Raw genomic sequence first — 27,171 nt, 5'->3', positions numbered from 1 at the left:
GCCCAGCAGGTGAGGCATCAGACTAGGAGACAGGAGACATCAGGGTTGTTTGAATTATGGTAGCATCTAGAGGCCTCAACCAGAGCCAGGGTCCCACTGTGCTGGGCACTGCATGGACCCCAAGCAAGACTGGGGTCCCTGCCTGAGACAGGGGCCTGGTCGTGTTGGGTGCTGCCAAACCCTGCCTGAGATTGGGGACCCATCATACCAGGCACTGTCAGACTCCAGCCTACCAAAATCTGTGCGTGACAGAGCAGCTGCTAGAGTTTCTACTGAGCCCAGCTCCCCATCTGGGCTTGTCCTGGGTGTTGTTGAAGGTGCTGGCTGGCTGACTCAGAAGCATACCTCTGATCTCTATCAGCTCCCCTGGAAATCAGTGACTTGGAAGCCTTAGTCATAGGCTGTTCCTCAACTCGACGTTACTATGCGTAGGGGGCTGTGGTCTGCCACAAAGATACTAGTATGAGAGTCCCGGGAGCTAATATACACTGTCTTCAACCAGCCTGGTTTAACAGTGAAATCTTTGGTGAGCTTAAACTCAAACAGGAAGCTTACAAGAAGTGGAAATTTGGACAGATGACTAGGGAGGAGTATAAAAATATTGCTAGAGCATGCAGGGGTGTAATCAGGAAAGCCAAGGCACAACTGAAGTTGCAGCTAGCAAGGGGTGTGAAGGGTAACAAGAAGGGTTTCTACAGGTATGTTAGCAAGAAGAAGGTGCTCAGGGAAAGTATGGAACCCTTAATGAACAGGGGAGGCAACTTAGTGACAGATGATGTGGAAAAAGCTGAAGTACTCCATGCTTTTTTTGCCTCGGTCTTCACAGACAAGGTCAGTCCCCAGACTGCTGCACTGGGCAGCACAATATGGGGAGGAGGTGAGCAGCCCTCAGTGGTGAAAGAACAGGTTAAGGACTATTTCGAAAAGCTGGACATGCACAAGTCCATGGGTCCAGATCTAATGCATCCAAGGGTGCTGAGGGAGTTGGCTGATGTGATTGCAGAGCCATTGGCCATTATCTTTGAATATTTGTGGCGATCGGGGGAGGTCCCAGACAATTGGAAAAAGGCAAATATAGTGCCCATATTTAAAAAAGGGAAGAAAGAGAACCCGGGGAACTACAGACCAGTCAGCCTCACTTCAGTCCCTGGCAAAATCATGGACCAGGTCCTCAAGGAATCCATTTTGAAGCACTTGGAGGAGAGGAAGGTGATCAGGAACAGTCAACATGGATTCACCAAGGGCTGGTCATGCCTGACCAACCTGATTACCTTCTATGATGAGATAACTGGCTCTGTGGATATGGGGAAAGTGGTGGATGTGATATATCTTGACTTTAGCAAAGCTTTTGATACGGTCTCCCACAGTATTCTTGCCAGCAAGTTAAAGAAGTACGGATTAGATGAATGGACTATAAGGTGGATAGAAAACTGGCTAGATTGTCGGGCTCAACGGGTAGTGATCAATGGCTCAATGTCTAGTTGGCAGCTGGTATCAAGCGGAGTGCCCCAGGGATCGGTCCTGGGGCTGGTTTTGTTCAACATCTTTATTAATGATCTGGATGATGGGATGAATTGCACTCTCAGCAAATTCGCAGATGACACTAAGCTGGGGAGAGAGGTAGATACGCTGGAGGGTAGGGATAGGATACAGAATGACCTAGAGAAATTGGAGGATTGGGCCAAAAGAAATCTGACGAGGTTCAACAAGGACAAGTGCAGAGTCCTGCACTTAGGAAGGAAGAATCCCATGCACCGCCAGAGGCTGGGGACCGACTGGCTAAGCAGCAGTTCAGCAGAAAAGGACCTGGGGATTACAGTGGATGAGAAGCTGGATATGAGTCAGCAGTGTGCCTTTGTTGCCAAGAAGGCCAACAGCATATTGGGCTGTATTTAGTAGGAGCATTGCCAGCAGATAGAGGGAAGTGATTATTCCCCTCTATTCGGCACTGATGAGGCCACACCTGGAGTACTGCGTCCAGTTTTGGTTCCCCCACTACAGAAGGGATGTGGACAAATTGGAGAGAGTTCAGCGGAGGGCAACGAAAATTATTAGGGGGCTGGGACACATGACTTACAAGGAGAGGCTGAGGGAACTGGGGTTATTTAGTCTGCAGAAGAGAAGAATGAGGGGGGATTTGATAGCAGCCTTCAACTATCTGAAGCGGGGTTCCAAAGAGGATGGAGCTCGGCTGTTCTCAGTTGTGGCAGATGACAGAACAAGGAGCAATGGTCTCAAGTTGCAGTGGGGGAGGTCTAGGTTGGATATTAGGAAACACTATTTCACTAGGAGGGTGATGAAGCACTGGAATGGGTTACCTAGGAACTGGTGGAATCTCCATCCTTAGACGTTTTTAAGGCCCGGCTTGACAAAGCCTTGTCTGGGATGATTTAGTTGGGGTTGGTCCGGCTTTGAGCAGGGGATTGGACTAGATGACCTCCTGAGGTCTCTTCCAATCCTAATACTAAGATTCTATGATTCTTCCCCCCACCCCTCTGGATTCTGATCGCTCTCCACAGCCCAGCGCCAAGGACCTTCAAACCCCACCATCTGCGCGATGACATGTCCACCCCGTCCTCTATCAGGGCATGCCAGTGAATGCTCTGCCCCATCCACTGCAGCAGCGACAGCCTCACTGCGGCCCCTCACCTCCTTTTCTCATGAAGCCAAAGGCTTTTCATGGGGAAGGAGATGTGTCCAGCCACCTGTAGAGGCTGCGGAGGTGAACAAACAGCCGCCAGCTACTGGCTCTGCTACACAGGACTGGGGATGTGGGATGGGTATATCACTTCTTCTATGGCCCCAGCACTGTAGTATCTGAGCATCTCATGCACTTTAATGCATTTATCCTAACACCACCACTGTCAGGCGGGGCAGGGCTATCATCCCCACTGTACAAACAAGGAAACTGAGGCACAGAGCGACTAAGCAACTTACCCGAAGTCACCCAGGGAGTCTGTGGCAGAGCAGGGAATTGAACACAGGTCCCCCGAGTTCCTAACCACTGTGCCATCCTAGTCCTAGCTCTCACAACATAGGCATAGTTTGACATAAATGCATATTTGGGAGGACAGTTCCAGCCAGGCCAACGGGACCGTGCGTGGGGGCCAAATTCTGCACCTGGCTTGCAGTTTGGGGGGCCACGCCCCCTATGCCCTTCCCAAACTACGCCCATGTCTTATAGATGGGGATCAGCAGCCAGAAGTCAGCAGCAGAGAGGGCGCTTGCAAGGACAGGTCTGAGCTGAGGGCACTGCCTTTCCCTGGCCCTTCCAAAGCTTTGTGCTACGTAGCACTGAGGGCTGAGTGGTCTATGGGATTGGTGCCTTACATACGCAAACAATGAGGCAGAGACAGAGGAGAGTCGTGATAATACGGGTTGCAACTAGAGATGGGCTGCAGACAAGAGCCCAGGTCTCAACGGCCCCAAATCCAGAGCTCGATCCAGTTCAAAAATTTGCCAACAGCCCAACTTCCTGTGGGCCAGCCCAAAAGCCTGGATCTGGATTTACCCTCCGTGCTGAGGAGGGATCAACTGGAAGGAAGCTGAGTCTGGCATTCCCCATTCGGAAAGTGGTTTCAGGGATCCTGCAAGAAGGACACTGCTATTCACCCCAAGGTCTAAACTCGGGCACAGGGGACCAAGATGGCCTGGCAGGACCCTGGCCAAGGGGGAGCCTGATAAGTCGCTCCCTGCCCCCATAATGGACACAGCACTCGAGGTGGGGACTGCACTCACCTCAGCCTTGAGCTCATCAATCTGGTCCTTGAGCTCCCGGATGTACTGGGAGGAGTCAGAGTTGTTCAGCTGGCCCTGGATCATCCCTTCTTCCCTCTGTGGGGAGTGGGGAGAGAATCAGGCTTGGTCCAAAGGCGACTGGGAACAGAGAGCAGGGATGCCAAGGCAACAACCGTTTCCCTTTCCCATCTCACTCAGAGATCCCTTCCTGATCCCCAGCTGGGATCAGGATAGGCCCTGGAGCAGGAGTGTGGTTTTTGTGCTCACACAGATATACATGCCTGGGTGAGCTGGTTATTTCCCCTCACCTGGATCTCCAGCTCAGCGATCCGCTGCCGCATCTCTGCCACGGCTGCCATGCTGTCGGCCTCCCGCAGCCGCACCGCCATCACCTCCTCTTTGCTCTGTGGTGTCAAACACATGGTGTTAGTGCCAGCGCAACAGCAGGGGGAACAACAGGACTCAGCAAGGGGAGGGTTAAAATCTGCCAAGACCCAGCTCGAGGATATGCCATGCCCCTGCTGAAGACACCACGAACCCCCAACGTGTGTCAGAGCTTCAGAAACCACCCAGATTCTGCTGCCTGGAAATTCATCTGCATTAGCTTGGGGTACAGCCCCTTCCACCTGCATACGGGCTGCACTGTGACCATGTCTGTCCTGCTGGGTCCAGGTCTACACAGGTGGTGGTGTGTTCAAAACAGGTAGGGAAGCCCAGTTGTGGGCCACCTGATCTCTGCCCCCCAAAGCTCATCCCCAGAGCAGGAGGGGTTCCTGAGTCAGCACATCGGGGGCTGTGAATCCCAGGTCTGGGGAGAGGATTTCTGCACCAGCTGCTGTTAGAGTCCCTGTCTGGAGGCCACACCTGGAGGCTGACAGTGCTGGCTTCTTGCCACCTAGCCCTGAAAAGCAGCCAGGTGAATTTCACCCAGTGCCAAGCAGAGCAGAGTTGGCTGGGGCAGGGCGGGGCAGGGCACCACAGGGGACAGTTTCCTGGGCTTGAGCAGGCCATCCCCACTGCATTGCTGTGGCCGCCCCCCAGGTCCGTCCCTAGCTATTCTGGGGCCCTATGCAGCCCCCCCGCGGGTGGGGGGCGGAATCGGGGGGGGGGCCCATGCCTCCGTGGGGGTGGGCTGGCTTGGGGGGCAGGGGGGAACCACCCCTCAGCACTCACTGGCGGCACAGCTGGGGCCAGGTCCCTGCACTTCCCGCCGCTGGTGAGTGCAGGCCCGGCCCTGCTGCAGTCCTCAGGGGCGGGAAGGGGCGGAGCAGGGGTGGGAAGAGGTGGGTCTGGGGCGGGGGGCCTGGGGAAGAGCCGGGAAGGGGCTGGAGCAGCACGCAGCTGTGCAGGGCACCTGGAAATTTGGTGCCCCAAGTTTCCTGATGCCCTACGCAGCTGCGTACTTTGCCTATGGGTAAGGACGGCCCTACGCCCTCCAGCCTGGCACTCACCTTGCACTCGGACTCCGCATGCTTGCGCTTGGTCTCACTCAGCTGCGTCTGCAGCCCTTTGTTCTGGGCAGTGAGGTATTGCAGCTTCTCCTGCAGCCCTAGGCACTCCTGCTCCGTCCGGTTCAGCAGATTACTGTGAATCTGATCCTGGGGTGCCGGGGGGAGACAGACAGGGAATAGAGCTCAGGGGACAGGCCATTCCACCATGCCCACTCGCAGCACACATGGGGTTCCAGCCCTACGGCTTCCACGGCTAGGTGCGTGCACCCCCAATGTGTGTGTGCGTGTGTGTAAACGCCCAATGCACCCCCTCATCCCCAACTGCACCCCCCACTCCCACCCTGCAAACACCCACATCCTCTAACTGCACCCCCACAGAATACACACCCATGCTCCATAACTGATCTCCATGCACATGCAATACACACCCACTCCTCACAACTGCGTCCCCCCACTGTATAGCAGCACCCGCCACTCAATACGCCCCACAACTACACCTCTACTGCATCCTCATTCCCACCCCCACTCCCCTAGCCTCCCAAATACCCACCACACCCACACTCCCAGCCTGCAAACATCCACCCCAACTGCACCCCTACACAATGCACACCCACGCTCCATGCACACACAATACACATCCACATCCCCTGCAGACACCTCCAACACCAACTGCACTCCCATCCCCATAAGTACGACCATACTGAGTCAGCCCAATGGTCCATCTAGCCCAGTGGCCTGTCTGCCAGCAGTGACTGGTGCCAGATGCTTCACGGGGAAGGAACAGAACAGGGCAATTAGCAAGTGATCCATCATTGTCCAGCCCCGGCTTCTGACAGTCACCCAGTGCACCCACTCCAAACAGCCACCCCCTAGTGCACCCCCCAGTACGGCCACACTCCAGGATTGCAATCCATGTGCACACAACAACCCTCAATATACACCACACACACACACTCGCCAACACACTACACATGCCCATATACTCCAACACGCTGCTCATGCCCTGCAAAATTCACCCCCCCCAACACACTGTACGCGCCCCGCACACATCCACACCCCCAACACACTGTACACACCTCCCAATCCAAACACACTGTATGCACCTCCCAAGCCAAACACACTGTACATACGCACATACCCACCCACTTCCCAACACACTGTGCACGCCCTGCACACAACCACACTGTACATGCCCCCACCCCAATACACTGTACACGCCCCGCACTCCCCCAACACAAGATACACATTCCCCTCCAATACACAGTACATGCCCCACCGCCTCCCTACGCACCGCCCACACCCCCCTCCATACGCACCACCCATGCCCCACCCACATCCCCCTGCCTACACAGTGCCCACATCCCCCCTCCCTATGCACTGCCCACATCCTCATCCCTACGTCCCGCCTACGCACTGCCCACATAACCCTTCCCTATGCCCCGCCCAGGCCCCGCCTAAATCCCCCTCCCTATGCCCCATCCACATCCCCTCCCTACATCCCTCCCACATCCCCTTTACTCCGCCCATGCCCCACCCACATCCCCCTCCCTCTGCCTCACCCACATCTCCCTCTGTACGCACTGCCCATGCCCCCCACATCCCCCTCCCTACACACCACCCACACACCCTTCCCACATCCCCCTCTCTATACACAGCACATGCCCCACACACATCCCACCTTCAATTGCAGCCCCCCTTATTCATCCACAACACCCCCGCCTCCTTACTTGCATGCTTCCCCCCACACCCATTACCCACACAACTACACTCCAACCCCACCCCTCTCCCCACTGTTCCCTGCTGTCAGGGGTCCTCGCCCGGGGGTATGTCGGGATTGTGTGGCCATCTCCCATGGGAACGCTCCAGACCCAGCTGGCTCGTCGCCCTGCCAACTGCCTCACCTGGGTTTCAAGCTCCACCAGCCTCTGCCGCAGCTCACGGAGGTCGGCCTGGGCCTGGGCCTCCCGCAGGCGGATGGTCATCAGCTCATCCTGGAGGTCATTCATGGTGTTCTTGCGGGGGGACTCCTTCCAGCGCCCGCCTGTCCGCGACAGATGAGCCTAGGGGAGTGGAGGGGTGCACAGGGTGAATGTGCCCCCCCATGTCAGGATTCACACACCAACCTGCGGAGCTCCCTGCTTCTCGCCTGCATGGGCCTCTCCAACCAGGGTCCCACAGCGCTTCCCAAGCCTTGTTCAGCCCCACTGCACTCCCATGAGGTCAGGTCCTGATCGCTGCACTGCCAGTCCCAAAGCCATAGAGGCGTGCAGCCAGATGGACGGGGTTGACACTGGGGTCTAGGACCTAATCAATATGGCTTTGCTGCTTAAGTGTGAATTGACCTGAGGCTTATAGGAAAAGGTTTTGGGGTGTGCAAAAGACCGAGGGTGTGACCTAAATGAAAGCCAGCATCTGGATGGGAGAATATCTCCACAAATGGGGTAAGGGTGCAGGGCTCACCATGCTGGTTGGGTTGGAAAAACTTTATGAGATCTGTCCCTATGAGCTTAAAATGTGGTCAGTGGACAGAAAGCCTGAAGATCTGTGGTGTGCAGGCTGGCTGGCAGATGAGTTTGTGGGCAGCAGGGCTGGGTATGAAGAGACCCAAAAGGGACTGGCCTAAGCATGGGTCCTGGGAAAGGAAATGGTTATCAGGTCCCGCACCCCAGCCTTCTTTTCTCAAGATTAAACATGCCCAGTTTTTCAACCTTTCCTCACAGGTGAGGTTTTCTAAACCTTTGATTATTTGTTGGTCTCCCTGAAATCTCTCCAATTTGTCCACACCTTTCTTGAAATGTGATGCCCCAAACTGGGACACGGGACTCCAGCTGAGGCCTCACAGGTGCTGAGCAGAAGGGGCCAATTACCTCCCAAGTCTTATATACAACTCTGCTGTTAGTACACCCCAGAATGATGAGAGCTGTTTTCATAACTGCATCACATTAGACTCAGAGTAGACTCATAGACTTTAAGGCCAGAAGGGACCATCATGATCATCTAGTCTGACCTCCTGCATAGGCACCGACTCCGTAGGTGCTCCGGGGCTGGAGCACCCACGGAAAAAAATTAGCGGGTGCTTAGCACCCACCCGGAAGATCAGCTGTTGGCAACTGCCAATCAGCTATTTAGCATGCGCAGCAGCCCCCATCAGGTCTTTGGCTGGCTGCGGCCAATCGGCTGTTTGGCACGAAGTCCCAGCCTATCAGCTGTTTCACCTGTGGCTGCTAAAGCTCCCAGCGGGCTCCCACCTCCCACTGCAGGCAGGTGTGAGTCCTTTTAATTTTCAGGGCAGAGGGAGCTGGGCTAGGGGGAGAAGCAGCCAGGGCACAGCAGCTTCTAGGCAAGCTGTGGAGGGGTGGGCAGCTTCTTGGCAGGGAGCTAGGGGGAGATGGGCGGGCAGCTTCTCGGCTGGCCACAGGGGGCTGCTGGGGCGAGTACAGGCTGGGGTTTTTTTTGAGGACTGAGCCAGCCATTCTCATACCACCCTGGTGTCTCGCCCAGGACCTGTGCCCCCCTCCAGCCAGGAGAAACCAGCTGTGGACCCCCTTAGTACTGGGCAGGGGGACAAACCAAAGGACATGGCTCCTTTAAGAAAAGTTTGCCCTTGTGTCTGATGAGCGAATTTGGGCTGGCGCCAGCAGCTTGCCCCCTCCCTGTGCCAAAGGTGAGAGGGGCTCTTCACTGCAGCCCCAGGTGCAAATGAGCAGCCTCCCACAGCCCGGACCCTGCCTGTGCCCCGACCCCTCCCATGCGGGCTCTGAGAGTTCCCAAACCCTACGGTTCTGACACAGGTCCCGGGACTCCGCATCCCTTCCCCAGTGTGTGGAGGGACAGGAGGGGCAATACACCACCAGTACGTCTAGCCCCATCCTCCCCACGGGCTCTTCTCCATGGCCGGCTCTCATGCCTGGGAAAGTAACGCTTGCCCAGCTCAAAGCTGTCTCCCCTCCCAGCCCAGATCAAGCCTGCTTGAGGGGCTTTTCCTCCCAGAGAGGAAGTTTATCCCCCTCCCCTCCAGATCAGTGTCTCCCCGCATCAGGAAGGATGGATTTCCTTCCCCTGGAGCCACACCCCCCGCCTCCAGCTCCCAGGGAATTCCTTCCATTGCATCCATCCCCCTGTATCAGCTTCAAGTCGGGAGACGCTGCCTTGCTTCAGCTTGGGACACCTGAGCTCCTCTTGCTTCAGGGTGCTGGGCTGCTGCAGCCCGAAGGAGGAAGCAACCCCACCCCCGCCTTTGGCCATGGTCCCACCAGTGGCTCCCCGCCCACAAAAGTTGCAAAGTGTGTGAGGGAGTCAGGAGCGAGCTGCAGCCCTGGGGACTGGGAGGAGCTGGAGCGACACAGCAGCCACATAGCAGGATGGATGAATGAGCCATGTCTATGCTGGGCTGTTGAATTAAATTTCTCTCTCGGTCTCAGGGTGGGCAGTTTCTGGGCTGGCCGCAGGGGGTGGGGTTGGGGGGGAGACAGAGCTGCTCTGAGTGCCTGGGAGGGAGTAGGCGCTAAACAGAGCCACCTGGAGGTGGGGAGCAGAGAGAGCGAGCGAGCGAGCTGGGAAAAGGGACACAGGTGGAGAGCAAGAAGTGGGAAACATCAGGAAGGGGAGATACCAATGATAGACACACATTCAATAACTAGAATGAAAGTGTTTAAATATGCTGAAAATAGCCTCCCCCCAAAACTGGCAGAGCACCCACCCCTCAAGCCCATACAACTCACCCTTAAGGCAGCAGGAGGCAGAAAGGAGTGAGTGGCAGGTGGGAGGCATTTAGGGGCGGGGGTTGGCAGGCAGGAGGCGTTCAGGGCGGTGTAGCGGGATGGGGCAGAGCGGGAGCAGGAAGAGGTGGAGTGGGGGCGGAGCCTTGGGGAAGGGGGCGGAGCCAGGACGGGGCACCCACTGGCACAACTAAAAGTCAGCACCTATGATCTCCTGTATATTGCAGGCCACAGAACCTCACCCGTCCACTCCCGGAATAGACCCCGAACCTCTGGCTGAGTCACTGAGGTCCTCAAAGTCATTGCTGGCTCACATTCAGTTTGTGATCCACTAGAACCCCAGGACTGTTTCAGCAGTACCACCACCTAGCCAGGTATTTTGTACCTTGTATTTATGTATTTGATTTTTCCTTCCCAGTTTGACAGTGAACTTTTGATAACTACTCTGAGTTACAGTCTTTCAACCACTTGTGCATCCACCTTATAGCAATTTCATCTAGACCACATTTCCTTAGGCATAAGAATGCCTTGTGAGATTGTCAAAAGCCTTACTAAAATCAAGATATTTCTGTGACGTTACACCCCATATTCTTCATAGAAATATGGTTATGATACGAATACGGCATGACTAAGATATACTTTATGCAAGATGGCTCATGTGAGGTATCATTGGAAAGATTATGATCTACTGAATGTGATTATCCAATTTGTATGCACGTATCATTTCTGTATCTGAAGTTAGGAATATTGACTATGTAACAATTACAACTACGCGTGTACTTGGGGGAATGCCTGCCAGACAGTAGGCAATCTTCAGCGCAAGATAGTATTATTTTGGGTTTATTCCCCCAAAAGGGGCATGCACGTGAGTGGTGGGTGAATCCTCTCACACAGAGCTGACTTCAGTCGGCATGTGTGTGTGTGCATGCGCACACGCGCGCTGCAAGAGGCCGGATAGCCTCATTCAGCAAAACAAGGAGAGGAAATCCAGGCTGGTGGAGCAGGAGGGGCTCAGTAAGACCCCAGTACATCAGGTGACATCCCAAAGGGGGGGTCTAACCCATCACAATATCATGTCTACAGCTTTCCTGCATCTACTAGGCCAGTAACCTTGTCAAAGAAGGAAATTAGGTTGGTTTGGCACCATTGGTTGGTTATTACTTATTACCCTATTATCCTTTAGGTGCTAACAAATTAATAGTTTATTCCAGTATCTTTCCAGGTTCCCAAAGTTACAGTGTTCTATCATTCCCTGGGTCCTCTGTGTTCCCCTTTTAAAGATAGGTACTGTGTTAGCCCTTCTCCTGTCCTCTGAGACCTCCCCTGTCCTCCATGAGTTCTCAAAGATAATCGCTAATTAGATGTATCTCTGGAGGGGGGTTGTCTCTGCCCATGTGCTGGGGTCGGGGATGGGTAGCTGGCCCGGTGGTGAGTGGAGCCGACGGGGAAGGGGGCTTTACCTGCCAGCTGTCGTTGAGATCCTTCACCTGCAGCTGTAGCTCCTTGAGTGAGGTCAGCGCTGCCACCTCGCGTACCTTCAATGCCTTGAGCTCCTCCTGCAAACGGGCCACGTTGTTCTCGTCGGGCAGCGAGCTGTTCTTCTGCAGGGAGGTGGGGGCAGAGGGAGTCAGACTGGGACCTCAGCAGCACAGGCTTCTCTGCTCTGACCACTGCACTGTGCTGCCCACCTTTCCACATCCAGGCTCTGTGGGCACGGGCAGGGAACGAGCTCCACAGCCCCACACTCAGATAATCTGGGGCTAGGGTTGGAGCCTTTGGAAGGGGTGCAGAGTGACATGCTACTCTGGGTGACCCCCAGCTAGCTCCTGGAAGCAGCTCCCTGAGACCCCAAGGCCACCCTCACCCCCTGATATTCAGCAGTTCAGCAGGCCCCACTCCCACCCCGGCTGTTAGCAGAGGGCAAAGAAGGAATCCCAGGTGGCTCCAAGCTTCCTACTGGTGGGATCTCCCGACACAAAGGGACAGTAGCATGGCCTAATGGGCAGCTCTAGCCCTGGCATGGTGGGGACACAACCTGGTCCCATCTAGAGATAGCCATGTTTGGACCTGACCCTGCTGGAAGCGCAGTCCCCAACACGGTGGCTGTTCTAGAGAAGCCAGAGCACTGGCTTACAGGTCAGGAGATGGGACAGGCTCTGGCTCACTCCCCTGGAGATGTTGTCTCCTGGGATTTGTCCGGAGCAGCACAAAGTGGGGAGATCAGAGCAGGGGCGGAGACCTGGGGTCTGGCTCTCTGCTCACAATGGTGGAATTCCACTGGAGTCCGTACAGCCCCACTGCTGTAAAGGGACAAGCCAGCCTGGGTAGCAAGAAGGGGCTCACGTTTACACCCACTTCTTGACTAGAACAACTGCAGCAGGGCCGAGCACGCTCTGCAAACCCCCAGCTATAGAAGAAAAAAGGCACAGCCCAAGCAGCGCCCCTCTGAACTCTCATCAGCCCTTGGGCACTATTGGAAAGGGTGGCCAACCGAGTGGCTTTTCTATAACACGCTAGGGAGCAGTGAGCTGAGTCTACACTGTGGTTTCAGCCCTGCAGAAGCTGCACCAGTGCGGATCACAAGGGCAGACCTGGTTTGAACTGGTGCAGCTGATCTTGGTTTTACACAAGGGTGAGCTGTGCTGGTGGAAACAATCTTTATGCTGGGTTTGAACCCGTGGCTGAAATCCCAGGGGCAGATCCCTGGCTGGTATAAATCAGCGCTGCTCCATGGGAGTCAATAGAGCTGCACCTATTTACAGCGGCGGAGCTCTGGCTGCCAGTGCAGACAAAGCCAGGAGCTCTGTGACTGCTGAGTGATTCACACACACAGCACAGGCAGGGGGAGGCTTCCAGTGGGTTTCAGACACTGCCCCCACGCTCAGCAGGAAAGCAATCAGATGAGGTGTTATCACACCTCTGCTGGAGCAGAAATCACATGCTGGCAGCTGCCGGGGAAGCGCGAGGGGGGGAGTCAGGGTAACGTTTGGTGATTGCGAGTTCATCTCTTCTGAACTAGTGCTGGGGGGCCAGGGGTCCTGCACCCACCATGAACCCTGGGGTTCATATCACATTAGAAGACAATCACAGTCATCCCCTTCATCTGCCTGGGCTCAATACTCCTAGCAGCTCCATGGCTCATAGTAATCTCTTCTCATGCCACTAATCATAACCACCTCAAGTGTCACTAGGTTCCCCCCTTGTCCCTCTCTATCTCTCTATCTACCTGCCATCCCTCATCTTATACTTAGACGGCAAACTCCTAGGAGCAGGGACAGGTGGTGTTATTTATTTGGTGTATCACGGTAGCACCTAGGAGCTGCAGTCATGGAGCAGGACCCCATTGTGCTAGGTGCTGTACATCTTAGTCTTGTGTGTGCACAGCGCATGACACAATGGGGCCCTGGTCACCGATTGCAGCCTGTAGGTCAAACCGTAATATCAATCAACAGTGAGAAAACACCACCCTGCCACCAACTGTGTGCAAAGCGGTCTGTCCTGAGCAGAAGCAGCTGCTCCTCTTTCTCCCTCTGCTTCATGGGACTATTGGGAGAGAGGACAGATCTGTGTGTGTAATGGGAGGGGGGGAAGTGGTGACCCCACTTAAAATGGAGCAATCACACATCTGTCTGGTAAGACTGCAACATCTGTTAGTCAAATAAACCCTGGGCGCTTCTTGTTCCTAGGACAAATGGGGACCCAGCAGTAGTGTCACACATAAACACATGGGGCTACGCCGTGGTCCGGTTCTTTCCTCACCCCACGCCTCAGGCGTTTTCACACTGATGTGTTGGGTGGAGGGTGAGGCCTTGAGTCATTCTTTGAGCTCTCAAGCCCCCATGGGCTTTCTCACATGCTGCTCCAGTGTGGTCGCAGCAGTGCAAGCTGCAGCAGGAAGGGCTGGTTCGGGGCCTGTCGGGGTGTTAAAAGGGTGGGAGGACTTGATTCTCACAGCTCTGATCAGCTAATATGAGGCTCTCCAGCATCAGCTCAGCCTGAACTAGAGAAGTTAGAGGTTAGATTTAAGGTACAGAAATTCAGATCTGGACAGACCACCCCCAAAAGTGGAGGGCTGGGGATCTGGCATTCGGGTCAGCCTGCTATAAGGACAGGGATCCTTTGCAGCATTTAGATCCAGGTCTGTCATCAGACTTCAAGCACCCCTAATGTCTGGAGGACTTATAATAGGGGGGGTTTATTTGGGCCCAGTCTCTGGCTAGATCACAGCAAGGCTGCAAGGCAGAGAGGAAGGATGGTCCTACGATTAAGGCGCTAGACTGAGATTTAGTAGATTTCAAACTTTGGGGCAGGGACTGTCTTTTTGTCCTGTGTTTGTACAGCACCTGGCACAAGGAGGTCCTGGGCCATGACAGGTGCTACTGTACTATACCTAATAAATAATAATAATAATAGAAACTCCAATTCCCAGCTTTCCCTGGGTGACCTCAGGCCAATTGGGATGATGATCCTTCCCTGCCGTGCTGGGAGGATGAATTCAATAGGTAACTGTGAGGTGCTCAGATTGGGGCCCTGAAGGTGCCTTGATGGATGGGTCTTGCTGCCCCTCTCCTGCTCCCATAGGATTGCTGCCCAAGCCTGAAACTGACCCGGCAGTAAATGCGTAGCCTTCCCATTGCCAGGCTTTGCAGACAGACCTGGTCTGGTTTTGCGAAGCACAAAAGTGCGCTGACGTGCAACTTACAACCATGCAGGAAGGAAATGGTTACAGGGCAAGGCCTTTTCTGGAAGGGGCGGGTTTATCTAGCTGCTTTTATTTTTAATCATGCTCTGATAACCATCTTCAGAGGTTTTCAAATCTAATCCCAGTTGCGACCGCAAAGGAAAAAATAAATCAAATGTACAATCACTTATTGCAGGATGGTCAAGGAAAAAGAAACATGGGCAGAAAATCTTGTCTGCATGACATCCTTATCTGGGTTCAGTGTCCATGGGGACACTGAATGGGTCCAGATGGATGCTGTGTAGGGTAGGGAGCCTTCTTAATATGACCCCCAAACAGTCAAGGAGGGTGTGTGTGTGATACAACCCTGTTCTCAGCAGAGGATTCAGGCTGAGCAAAAACAGCCACCAGTTACTAATTTATAGCAGCATCCAGAAGCCTTGATTGAGTTCAGGGATCCCACTGAAACAGAGAGGGGAAATGACTTGCCCAAGGCCAGACAGCAAGTCAGTGGCAGAGCTGCGAAAAAGATCAAAGGTCTCCTGACTCCTCCTATGCATGGCCCACACTGCCTCTCTCTGCTAGTGACATGGATTCAACAGAAGATGTACTAAAGATACTGCAGCCTGAGTGAGGCAAATAAAGTAAGAGTCACAAAAAGCAGGCATAATCAGCCTTGTGCTGTGATCAGGTCACACCTCAAAAGTCAGGCAGCATCAGCCCAACTTTGCACTTGGATGGGAAACCACCAAGGAACATCCGGGGGCACTGTGCCAATGGAAGCACTGCCTTTCAGAAGGCTGGGAGCTACACAGAGCCCAGGTGAGATCAGAGCCCCATTGTGCCAGAGGCTGCACAGGTCATGATTGGGATTCTTCTTCACTTCCTGTCCTAAATTCTCCCTTAGTGTTGCTTGGTGCCATTGAACAAATGCTCCACCCTCAAAAGGTGACTGCATTTCAATGGGGTAGGTGTGATCTCTGCACACGAAGTTAAGTGCTGTGGGGTCCTTCAGGCTGAAAGGCACTCGGGCAGTGGTTCTCAAACTGTGGGTCAGGATTCCAAAGTGGGTCTTCATGGGGTCACCAGGGCTGGCGTCAGAATTGCTTCAGCCCTGGGCGGCGAGGCTCAGGTTACAGGCCCCCCGCCCGGAGTTGAAGCCCTTTGGCTTCGCCCCCGGAGTGGTGGGGCTTGGCCGGGCTCAGACTTCGGTCCCCCCTCCTAGAGTCGTGTAGTAATTTTTGTTGTCAGAAGGGGGTCGCAGTGCAATGAAGCTTGAGAACCCCCGCACTCTGGGAACACAGCTTATCTTCAACTCCCCATGCAAGTGCTTGAAGCCCCCCCCACTTTAATCACTATGATACGCACAGTAGCTGCTGTCAATTTGATTCAGGCCCCACTAAAAGGAAGGCTGAGTCTAGGTCAGGACTTCCTTTGCTTAGGATTGTGAAGTACAATTAAACATCAGGCATGCACTTCACCAGCCTAAATCCACATGGCACAGATCAGTAGCACCACAGTGAATATCTCAGGCCAGATCCCCAAATGGCATCAGCTGGCATATCTCCACTGAAGTCAATGGCACTATGCTGATTTACACCAGCTGAGCATCTGATCCCTTATGCCTTTCATCCTGAAAGACCCCGATGCACTCTGCAAACTACACAGGGTCACTTAACTCCCCACTGAAATACACCCACTTCTCGGGGGACACAGCAGCTGTTTAACTACAGATCAGATGAGGATGGAAAATCCCACATCCAGCTGAAACTACAGGGAGGAGAGGGTCTACGTAGGCAGAACCCTTCTATGGTACTGGACCAGGCGGGCTGGGCTAACAGCTCCACTTTTATGGAAAGCATCACGGGATCTTTAATGACCCTGAAGCCATCAAAGGCCTTGGTTTTACAGCCCATGCTATAAAAGTAACAGACCCACAGCAAGTTGTAGGGGCACAGGCTGCTCCCCCCATGACTCCCATTGCATATTTAAACGATGCTGGAGCAGGGATTTCTCCCTCCCCACACACACCTTTTCCATGTCCAGCACTTTGTCCTGCATCTCCTTGAGCGCGCCCAATGTCTCCATCTCCCTCAGACGCGACTGCTCCAGCTCTGTTTCCAGGTGATTCACAAACTCCTCCGTGAACCGGGGGTTTCCCTGTTAGGAAGCAAAAAAACCCAAACCAGGCATTGTTAACCAGGGAGGGGATCTTTAGCATTGAAACCACAGGCCTCTACCAAGTGAGGAACTCCTCTAGCGAGAGCAAGGCTGTTTTCGTTGAAGGGGCCAGCCTCTAGGGGGAGACATGCTCAAGCGCACATAGGCAATTTTTACCCACAAGTGCACCCCCATATTCAGTGCAGGACAATGAGAGAGGCTGCTGGAAGGAACTTCCCTTGCAGCCCTGCAGGGCAGGGCTGAGGAGCATTGATGGGTGGGGGGAAAGGAGGGCAGATTGCAGGATTACAGACACAGATCTGCACTTTGGGGGCCCAGCGCAATGTTAAGCTGCACCCATGATCAGACAGCTCTGCTCACCTTCCCTGCCACTCTTGGAGACACCCCTGACTCGCTGCCCAGGTCTGGAGTCTCTCTTCCTATAGACGTGCCCTCTGAAGTGACTACGGTGCCCATCACTGCAATGCAGCAGCTCTGGGGTGGTATGTGGCACTGGGTAACAGATGTACAGCAGTGCTACAGCTGAAGGTTGTAAGAGGTGAATGAAGCATTAGTCTGGCTGGGCACCAGAGTTAACGCTCCCACTTTTGCAGAAAGGGCCAGAGGATCTTTAATGTCCATAAGCCTTCAAGGCCTTGGTCTTGTGTCTCATCCAAGAATCACAGTGAAAGCCAGCACGGTGCCCCCTAGCAGCATGCTCCGAGATTTCTCCTTAAGGCTTCACATTGGACCAAACTGTCCTGGACTCAGCTTCTGGGGGCCCATTAACATGACACCTGGGCAGCTGGGACGGAGGTGATTCCTAAGAGCCAGCTGGCTGCTGCCTTGTCAGTCCTTGCTGACCTGTGGGGCAAATGGACCCAACTCCCATCACTGTACTGTGCACTGCCTGATGGGGTTGGACACCTAGCACCTAATGTGGTGGCTGCTCTGGATCTTGTTCTGAACCTTTTCTCCAGTGGCCACAGTTCTGGCGGGGACTAGGCACGCTCCAAGGAGGAGGCAGGCCATGAGGCCACTTATGCGACACCCTGGGGCCCCTAAAAGGGTAGCTGGGCGGGGATACCGTTGCTGGAGGCTGTAGGCTCTCCTGTAGCGGGATCCAGCTGGCTCTTCAATCTCACCCCCCACCCCACCCAATCTGAGCAGAGTGCTACTCTCCAGAGCACGCCTCAACCACAGCAACCTCCGCTGGGGGAAAGGCCGGGGGAGCGCTGGCACAGCTCCTACCCACTGTAACCGTCTGTGCTATTGCAGCTGTTGGCAGTTCATCAGATAAACACCAGCTTGTTTTCTGGGGGAGAATTAAACACGATCCAATCCAGCCCATGGGGGGAGGGGTGGAGACCCCTCCTTGCAACCAGATGCAACCTCGAACTCAACACCCTTTGAATTTTGGAGCGCTTTGGATTGGAGGCCTCACATTCAAAACCACCCCTCTGTAGCTGTAGCTGTGGTTTTAGGTTGGATCCAAAACCAAAAGGGGCCTAATTTCCGGTTCTGCTTTGGTTGGGACAGGAGACTTGCGCCAGCAGGGTGTGAGATCTCAGCACCCTTGAATCAGAGTTTTAGGGGCCAGATCCCTGGCTAGTGCAAATCGCCATCGCTGCATTGGAGTCAATGGGGCCGAATCCCCGGCCGGTGTATAAACCAGCATCGCTCCATTGGAGTCAATAGGGCCAGATCCCTGGCTGATGGGATGCTGCATCAGAGTCAGTGGCAATTTATATCAGCTGAGGTCTAGCCCTGGCCCTCATTTGGCCTCAAACCTTAACCCAGATCCAAGCCAACCCTACCCAGCACCAAGCTTGAGTGGCAGAACCGTCATCTCCCATCAGTGAAGCAAGAGCCCTTCCCAACCAGTTCCCCCCCCATGCTGAGTGAATGCAGCTGCAATGAGAGCACCCTACAGGAGAGGAATATGCTGCTGGGGTGGGGGAGGGAACCATCCTTGCCAAGGGGAGCATGATATGGGGACCTTGGTCCCTGCCCTGGCCTCTATGGGTGGATGGACTAGATGGGCCCTAGGAGGGCTTGTCTGTGATCACCCTGCATATTGCCAGCCAGTGGGAGGGGAGGTTACAGAGTCTGATACCACAGCTGGTTTAAACGCAGGCTGGAGAGTTTTGCGGCCGTTGCCATGTGAACGGAGATGATGGGGTTTATCAGATCTTGTGCTGGGGACACACACTGATTGCCGGTATGGGCTCAGGAAGGAATCTCCCACCACCACGCATCTGCAGCACTGTGGAATTGACCAGGTGCATTAAGGAGGAAGGAGGCAGGAGGCATGGGGGGTGAGAAGGTTCCGCTTTCTACGAAGCTGTGGTTCTCCAGTTCTTTCAGTCTCCGGAGACCCAGCTCCCCACTTCCAATTCCTCTCATCAGCCACCACCTGGATCTCAAAAGAACTGCCAGGAAGGGCTGTCACCACTGATGGTCCAAAGGAGAGGCTGCTCTGATGCCTCGTGTAGTGGCCTCTGCCACAGTAGATGGGCCAATGTTCTGAGCAAAGCCCTGTCTTCTCAGAAGCTGAACTCAGAACCAATCTAGCTGTGAATTCCCCTAGGATTGGCGAATTAAAGATGGGTCACAGCTTCTCATCCTCCCCTCAGCTAGTGTAGGGTTCTTCCCCTGGATGGTCTGGTGCTTTGCTTAGCAGCCTGAGATGTCCTTGGAGCTGCCCAAGAGAGAAGAGCTCTCTGACGCACAAGGGTCAGGTGGGAGGGGACTCCCTCATTTCACTCAGCCCATTTGCAACAGACTTCTCATATGGGACAGTCCATGTGAACTGGCACCTTTGGTTTGTGCCCAGAGGCTAACAGTTATCCCTCTCCAGCTATCAGTTCCCTACCCTGGGGTCTATGGCTTCCATCAGACTTCTCCTCTGTAGGGTTGTACCTCTGGAATGAGTCAGTTGCACATGGAATGGAAGAGACATTTCTAGTGTAACATTGTGCTTCAACACACTCCGCATTTAACAGCAACACTCTACCTGTCTCCCATTCGAACATCCCAACATGTTTTACAGACGTTAAGTAACTTAGTATTACAATGCCCCTGTTGTGTAGAGAACTGTTATCCTCATTTGCAACTGTGGAAACTGAGGCAGAGAGAGGTCACATAGTCAGTGGCAAAACCAGGAATAGAACCCAAGAGTCCTACCTCCCAGACCCTAGTTCCCACTCCCCACGCAGACCCAGGAGTCCTGATTCCCAGTCCCGTGCTCTAACCAGAAGACCAGCCCTTCCTTCCCACAAAGAACCCATTTTGGATGAACCAGAAGAGCTCATGAAGCAGACAAACCTCTAGGTTCTTTTTTTCTGCCGTAGGCAGGTCTGCTTTCTAGGCACTATCGTTCTCCCTGTAACCACACAGCCCTGCGTTCTCTCCTGGAGAGCTTTCACCTGGGGCTCTTTCCGAAGAAGAGCCGCTGAGCATTGTTTTAAGCACTGTTTGTTTGCTCTCTCCATTTGGTGAGAGCTCTGCATTTTTTGATGGGGTAAAATATCAGAGACTTCAGTTGCACAAAGAAGGGGGGGGATTCAAAGCCCTCCCCCCACCCAAGAAAAAACAACCTACTGCTTGGCCGTTTTTCCCACTTGCAAGGACACCTGTGAGATTCAGAAGAAGCCCTCCCTGATCAAAAAGCTTCTGTCAAAGACAGGCAACAGGTGGCAAAGAGATTGGGCTCTCAACAATGTGCACATGGTAACCTTTACATGGGAGTCTGTGTGTGTGAGTGAGACCATCACAGCCACCAAGCGCCCCTCCCACACACACTTAGCTTTTGCTTTGCTTTTGCTTTCATCTCCGTAACCTCCACTTAGTGGTTCAGCCCTGACTTCGCAGCAGCTCTAATGCCCGCAGCTGTCAACAGTACACGTCCCAAATTATTGTAGCAGCAATTAGAAAGCTCAATTGAGATCAGGGCCCCATTGCTGCACAGAGACAGTCCATGCCCCAAAGAGATCATAGTCTGAACAGACAAAGGAAGGAAGCATTGTTATCCATCTTTTACAGGTGGGGAACTAGGGCCCAGAGACATGCAGGACTTGTCCAAGCTCACACAGCGAGTCAGTGGCAAAGCTGAGAATGGAACCTAGATCTGAGTCCCAGCCCAGGGCCTTAACCACAAGGCCGTCCTGTGTCATTCCTCTCTAGTTATTTTCACAGTACGGATATTAACTGTGTTATAGCAAGCTCATTTCCAGAGAGGGGGCTCCCTGCTGAAGGGCACACTCCAGCTGTTTGTTAGGGCAAGATTTGAATTTCGGCTCTGGACTGGATTCAGCGTAACACCAAAGCAACCTTTGCTACATCACTCATCTCCAGGACCACTGCTGAAATCCACAAGCTCACCTCCACTGCTTCTCGCAAGAAGGGGAGTTTGACTATAGACAACAGTGACCAAAGTGGAACCAGCAGAGGCACCAACAATGATTTAAAAAAAAAATAAAAATAAAAACCAACTGATTTTTCAAAACATACACTGGATTTTTTAAAATTTAAAGTACACATTTTTCCTTTTAAAAAATGAACCTATTTAAAATTAAAATTTGAAGTTATGGCAATATATGTTAAGGCCTAAACTGACTGTAATCTATTAAAATAGTTTAAATTAAATAAAACATTTAATCCTAAGCAATACAAGTTTGCTGCTAAAGTTTTAAAGAAAGTCAAACCACTGAACTGGTGGAAAACACTGGGCTCAGCACCTGCAACCAGAGTTTGTTGAAGTGCTAAATGAGTTTTTGACTGCAGTAGCTTCTTCTACAGGTGCAAAGAGAATATTTTCTTGATTTCAGTTTATTCAACTAGTTTAGTTCAATGACTAGTTCACTGAAAGTTAAGAAACCAAATGGGAGTTGAAAAAGGAGGAAAACTTGTTTACCTTTTTCAAACTACGAATAAAAACTAGATGTTAGAGGATGAGATCTACTAGTTCTAAAATCTCGACGAGACAAGGTGGGTGAGGTAATATCTTTTATTGGACCAACTACTGTTGGTGAGAGACAAGCTTTACATACACTGCATATTAAAATCTTGAAGGACATGTTTACCAGAAGCAGTTAGTTCAACTCATTATCAGATAATACTTTCTTTGTTCCATAAATCAGTTAGTTTTAAATGCAAAATGTGTTTTAACTTATTTTTCTTATGTATCCATCATATTTAAGGTAGTTTTATTTAACTAATTTTTTTAAAAAGCGTTTTTTTTTGCACATTTTTAATTAACTCCAATTTCCATCCAAATAGAGTTTGACAAAATTCACAAATAAAAAAATTAATCATGTAGTAAATAAATGCATCATTTACCATTTTATAACATTATAAAAAAGTAAACATTAGACTCTGAATAAATGAATGTTAAGCTCTATAACTGTGTAAATAAATGTGTATAAATATAGTGTATCCTGCTGGTTAGCAAAAAGAAGTTCCAAGTTTAGTGTAAAGCTTATAGTTTGGTGCAAATCAACATGTTTTAATGGTTACCAACCCATGAGAATCAATGCCTCTTTAGAACAATAACTAAAAAGTGCAAACCCAAAACAAGATTAAAATAAATTATTTAAATCACTTTGATTTAAATCAATCCACCATAAGCCCTGTCCAGAGACCAAAGATGGTCTTGTGGTTAAAGTGCTGGATTAGAACTCCGGAGATGTACGTTCAATTCCTAGCTCTACCAAAGGCTTCTGGGATACAGCTCTGTGCCTCAGTTTCCCCAGGTATAAAATGGGGCTATTAATCCTTCCTTTGCATCATTAGAATGTAAGTTCCAGGGCAGGGATTGTCTGTGCAGTGTCTGGCACTACAGGGCCCCAATTTTAGTTGGGGTCTCTGGGTGCTACTCTAATATAAATATTACATTCTCTTGCTGCAGCTAAATGGCAGCTCCCTGAACATCTGGGATGCAGGATCCCAAGATGGCATCATGTGGCTAAATCGTACCCAGCTAGATGTGCAGCTGCACTAGCATGGGCAGGCCCAGCTGCTATTTGCCCAAGGGTAAGCTGCACTGGTGCACATCAGGGCTTATAGCTGCTTTGCCCATCTAGTCCAGGGGTTCCAGTAAGCAGGGCAAATCCCCAAGCCTGCATTTTTAGTGCCACCTGGCGCCCTGTGTCATGGTCCCACCCTATGCCCCCTCAGCAGTGCCACCCTAGCCTGCTTCCTCACCTGTTGGTCCTGCAGCTGCCGGATGGTGCTCTGGGCCTTCTGCAGGTTCTCCGTGGCTGAGCTGCACTGCTGCTTCACCACCGCCAACTCTCGCTTGATGATGTAATTCTCTTCGGCCTCCTGTGCGCGGGTGACTTGGCCCTGGGGAGGGGGGAGGGGGTAAGAGGAGAGGGAAAGAGGATGTCAAAGGAAACACCTTCAACATGCTCCATGTGCATCTGCATGGGAATTCTCTCTCTGGGCCACATGCAGTGGCTGGGATCACAGCCCAGTGGGATCAGATTTACTGGGAAGAAGTGAATTCCCCAAGGGGCCGCCTATGCCTTAGACAGCTCTGTCAGCAGCTGCCCAACCTTCCGCTGCCAATGCTTCAGTGCCAGTTACCCCTTCTGTGTATAAGGTTACCACTTGCCAGTGTCTTGCAGCTAAAGTATACAGAGCTGGGAGTCAGGACTCCTGGGTTCCATTTCTAGCTCTGGAAGAAGAGTGTGATTGAGTGAGATCAGAGGGATGGGACTCAGGACACCTGGATTAGAGTCTCAGATCTTGGAAGGGAGTGCCGTCTAGTGGTGAGAGTGGGGGACCTCTGGGGTTCCACAACTGTGACCTTGGGACAAACGCTTGCCTGCTTTACAAGGAGGCATACAACATATTAACGCTCATCCCTTTTAGACCAGTTTTCATGCACAGGCCACACAGTGCTTTAGAATAGTGGGTAAATGGCATTATCCTTATTTTACAGCTGGGGAAACTGAGGCACGGAAAGGCAGGGGGGAAGTGACTTGCCTAAGCTCACATTAGTCAGTGGAAAGCCCAGGATTAGAATGTAGAGGGGACCTGACGCCTAGCACCCTGTCCTGTCCATTGGATCACGTCTCATTTATTCACTGATGTGTTTGGACAAAACACCCCCTCCAAAAAATCAGTTACTGATCAGACTGGCCTGCGAACATCCTGCTAGCAAGAGGATGAGTGCCGCCAGGACTCCTGGGTTCTACTCCCAGCACTGGGAGACAATGTCTTTACTGGTTAGAGGGGGGAACTTGATCCCGTGTTTTGTTTTTTGTGTTGGGGGGGGGGGGAGGGGGGCGCAGCATGGTGTAGTGCTTAGAGCAGAGGGGAGGGATTGGGAATCAGGGGCTCCTGGCTCTCCCACTGACCCTCTGTCACCAGATTGGAGGATCCTCTATCCCAGAGATCCTAAGAATGCACATCAGGCACTGGTGACTTCCTGATGGGTGAGAAATTGAAAGGCCCTAGAATACTGTATTGAGCAGAGGGACTGGTGCAAAACTTGCACAAAAGGTCATTTACTTTGTGTGTGTGTGCACATGTGCACATTGCCTCACCCAATGCAGATCATAAAGCCTGCGTATGCATGTGCATGGGGCCATTTACTCTGCGTGGTCATTTTTGGGTGTGTACAGCACCTAGCACCCTGCCAATGGGGGTCATTTACTCTGCATGTGGGTGGGTGCAGTGCCTAGCATAACAAGGCACCGATGTGATTGGGCTCCAGGTGCTATGACCATCTAAATGTTAAATTATCATCATGATGGTGCTGAGAGCTGGCAGTGCCCACGCCTCCGGTGGATGAGCTCAGTTTCCTCCCCCGAAGCCTCTGTTCTCAGCTCCACAGGGTTGCTTTAGCCCTGTCGTTCTGAGGGCAATCGGGTTGTCTAGTGTTCACCAGGGTACAGACACGGGGTCCCATCTACTTGGTGAAGAGAACCATGGCACTTTTCACCAAGAGTGGGCTCAGTGACAGTCTCTAGCCAAAATTTGCCCTCATTGCCCTAGCTACCTCTCTCCACCCCAGAGGAGGCTGCGTTTGCAGAGGAGCTGTATGCAGCTGGCATGAGAAATGCTTTGGAGTATAAAGTATTAGTACTAACGAGATGACAGCTAGGTTACACCTTATCACACCAGCTCAACAAACAATGCCAGCCTTCATGCCTCACGTCTCCTTCCACTCCCATCTCTGCATGCAGCAGACCCTCCAGCCTGGTTCACCTACCCACTGCCCCTTCTCCTGGTTCAAACCTCTCCTCACATGTGACATGGATGTGTGGGACATGCAGGAAGGGGTTAAACCTCTTCTCTGGGCACAATGGAGGAAGCTGGCCTTGAAAGCCTGCCAGGGTAAGGAGCTGGGAGCTGTGGCTTGCTAAGCTGATAGGAGATGGCACTGATAGCTGGGCCTCTGTGACATAATTGACATGAACTGGGACCATATAGATCATAGTTGCAACCAAAGTCCTGTCACCAAATCTTGTATAAAGGGGGTCAAATAGGGTGTCTAAAACAAGATTACGGTTTGCTGGTTTTGGTTATGCTATCTGTATATGTGTATCATTTTTGTAGTTGAAGTTATGAATATTGGCTCTATACTGTCTGTATTTCAAACTTCTGCTATGCCTCTGGGTAACACCCAGACAAGTTGGTGTCAGCTCTGCCTAGCCTGCTTGATGACCCATTAAGGACCATCAGCCATACAACTGACCCACTGAGAGAAGGCAGATATGCCTTGTGACTCAGAAAAGTATGCAGGGACTTGCCCATGTGACTCCAAACTCCATTTTGCTGTATTTTTTCACAGCAAGAACAAAGAGGTATTCTTACACCTGGAAAAGACTATAAAAGGCTGATGCCTCATCTCCATCTGGTCTTCAATCCTGCTTCTTACCTCTGGAGGGACTTTGCTACATATGGAAGCTCTACACAAAGGACTGATGACCCATCCCAGCTGTGGATGTACTCCAGAGACTTGATTTGAACCTGCAGTTTATTCTATCACTCCTACAAGCCTGAACCAAGAACTTTGCCATTACTGTATGTAATTGATTCCATTTAACCAATTCTAGCTCTCATCTATATCTTTTTCCTTTTATGAATAAACCTGCGGGGGCAGGAGGCAGAAGCTTGGTCCTGCGGCAGCCAAGCTCCCCCTCTCCCCCACTTCTTCGCACAACGTGGTGCATTCCGGCCCCTCCGCGGGCAGCAGCGTGCCACTCAGAATCGGCTCGCGTGCCGTGTTTGGCACACGTGCCGTAGGTTGCCGACCCCTGAACTAGCACAATGAGGGTCTGAGCCATGACTGGGGCTCCAAGATGTTACAATAATACAAATAAATCAATGGAGCTGCACCAGCGCAACCAGTAATGGTATGCAGCACTGGTGCTAACACAGGTGTTAATTACCAGATTAAGGTGTACTGCATCTCAACAGGGGTGTGCAGTGATTTAATTAAAGCAGTTTAGTTACACACAGGGTGACCAGATGTCCCAATTTTATAGGGACAGTCCCGATTTTTGGGTCTTTTTCTTATATAGACTCCTATTACCCCCCAACCCCTGTCCTGATTTTTCACACTTGCTGTCTGGTCACCCTAGTTACACAAGGGTGAATTTCTAGTTATTCCTGCCTTATCCTTCCCATGATTTTGCTTTCTCGCTTCAGTTTGCATCTTCTACAGCACTAAGCGAATGGTTGGCGCTTAAAGAATAGCATGACGAACTCAAAGCCCTCAACCCCTGCTCCCGGAAGAGGAATGCACACCAGTGTGAACACCTTCCTCAGTGTCCTCAACCAGTTTAACTAAAACCACTTCAGTTAAATCTGTGCAAACCCGTTATGTAGCCACTCATAAAACGTAACTCAAACCCAATTTGTCAGTATAGCTTAAAACAGGAAGAAACTGACTTAAGCTAAATTGATACAAACCAGGTTTACATACATTTAAGTGCCTGCACAGGGGTTTGCACTGGTTTAGCATCACCCCTTGAGTAAAACTAGTGTGGAGACTAAGCTGTAGTAGTTTAGCTTAGGCAACATACTTAATGCACATAAGTGGTTGTGCTAACCCCACAGCTACTTTTAATACTAGCGTGTTCTAGAGGCTCTCACTCATGGCCTCCATAGAAGCAGCAAAGCTGGGAGCTGCAAATACAATTAGGAAGTTGGCCTCAGAAGCCTCATGCTGTTAGCCAGTGGCTTCCATTGCCCCACCTTCATCTGTTTTGCACTGAAGACCCTGGCCCACTGTTTAGATGGCAATGCAGACCCCCCTAGTGACTGCAGGTGGGGATCGTGGGGTGAAGTGGGCATTTCCAACCCTGAAATTGTTTTGATTGAAGTGAGGCACAGCTAGGGTCCTTCCCATCTTCTAGTTCTAGGAGGCAGGGGCGATGGGTATCAAAGTTAGAGTCTTCCCCCACCC

The 27,171-nt window shown here is 52.1% G+C and overlaps 1 protein-coding gene across 1 annotated transcript in view; it reads right to left on the bottom strand.

The window, feature by feature from the left end:
* The window catches only part of EVI5L (ecotropic viral integration site 5 like), a 78,952-nt gene that overhangs the window by 4,216 nt on the left and 47,565 nt on the right, over positions 1-27,171 (bottom strand). The window contains exons 12-18 of the mRNA XM_026661370.2: positions 22,953-23,093; positions 16,620-16,748; positions 11,368-11,508; positions 7,091-7,249; positions 5,190-5,336; positions 4,047-4,142; positions 3,739-3,834 (exon numbers count right to left, since the gene is read on the bottom strand). Coding sequence (XP_026517155.1) covers positions 3,739-3,834; positions 4,047-4,142; positions 5,190-5,336; positions 7,091-7,249; positions 11,368-11,508; positions 16,620-16,748; positions 22,953-23,093 — 909 coding nt within the window. The remainder of the gene's footprint in view (positions 1-3,738; positions 3,835-4,046; positions 4,143-5,189; positions 5,337-7,090; positions 7,250-11,367; positions 11,509-16,619; positions 16,749-22,952; positions 23,094-27,171) is intronic.

The sequence above is a fragment of the Terrapene carolina genome, unplaced genomic scaffold (assembly GCF_002925995.2).
Source record: "Terrapene carolina triunguis isolate 2854851 unplaced genomic scaffold, T_m_triunguis-2.0 Scaffold1054, whole genome shotgun sequence".
In the NCBI taxonomy this organism is placed as follows: domain Eukaryota; kingdom Metazoa; phylum Chordata; order Testudines; family Emydidae; genus Terrapene; species Terrapene triunguis.
The sequence above is the reverse complement of the archived record's forward strand: the minus strand, read 5'-3'. Positions and strand labels throughout refer to the sequence as shown.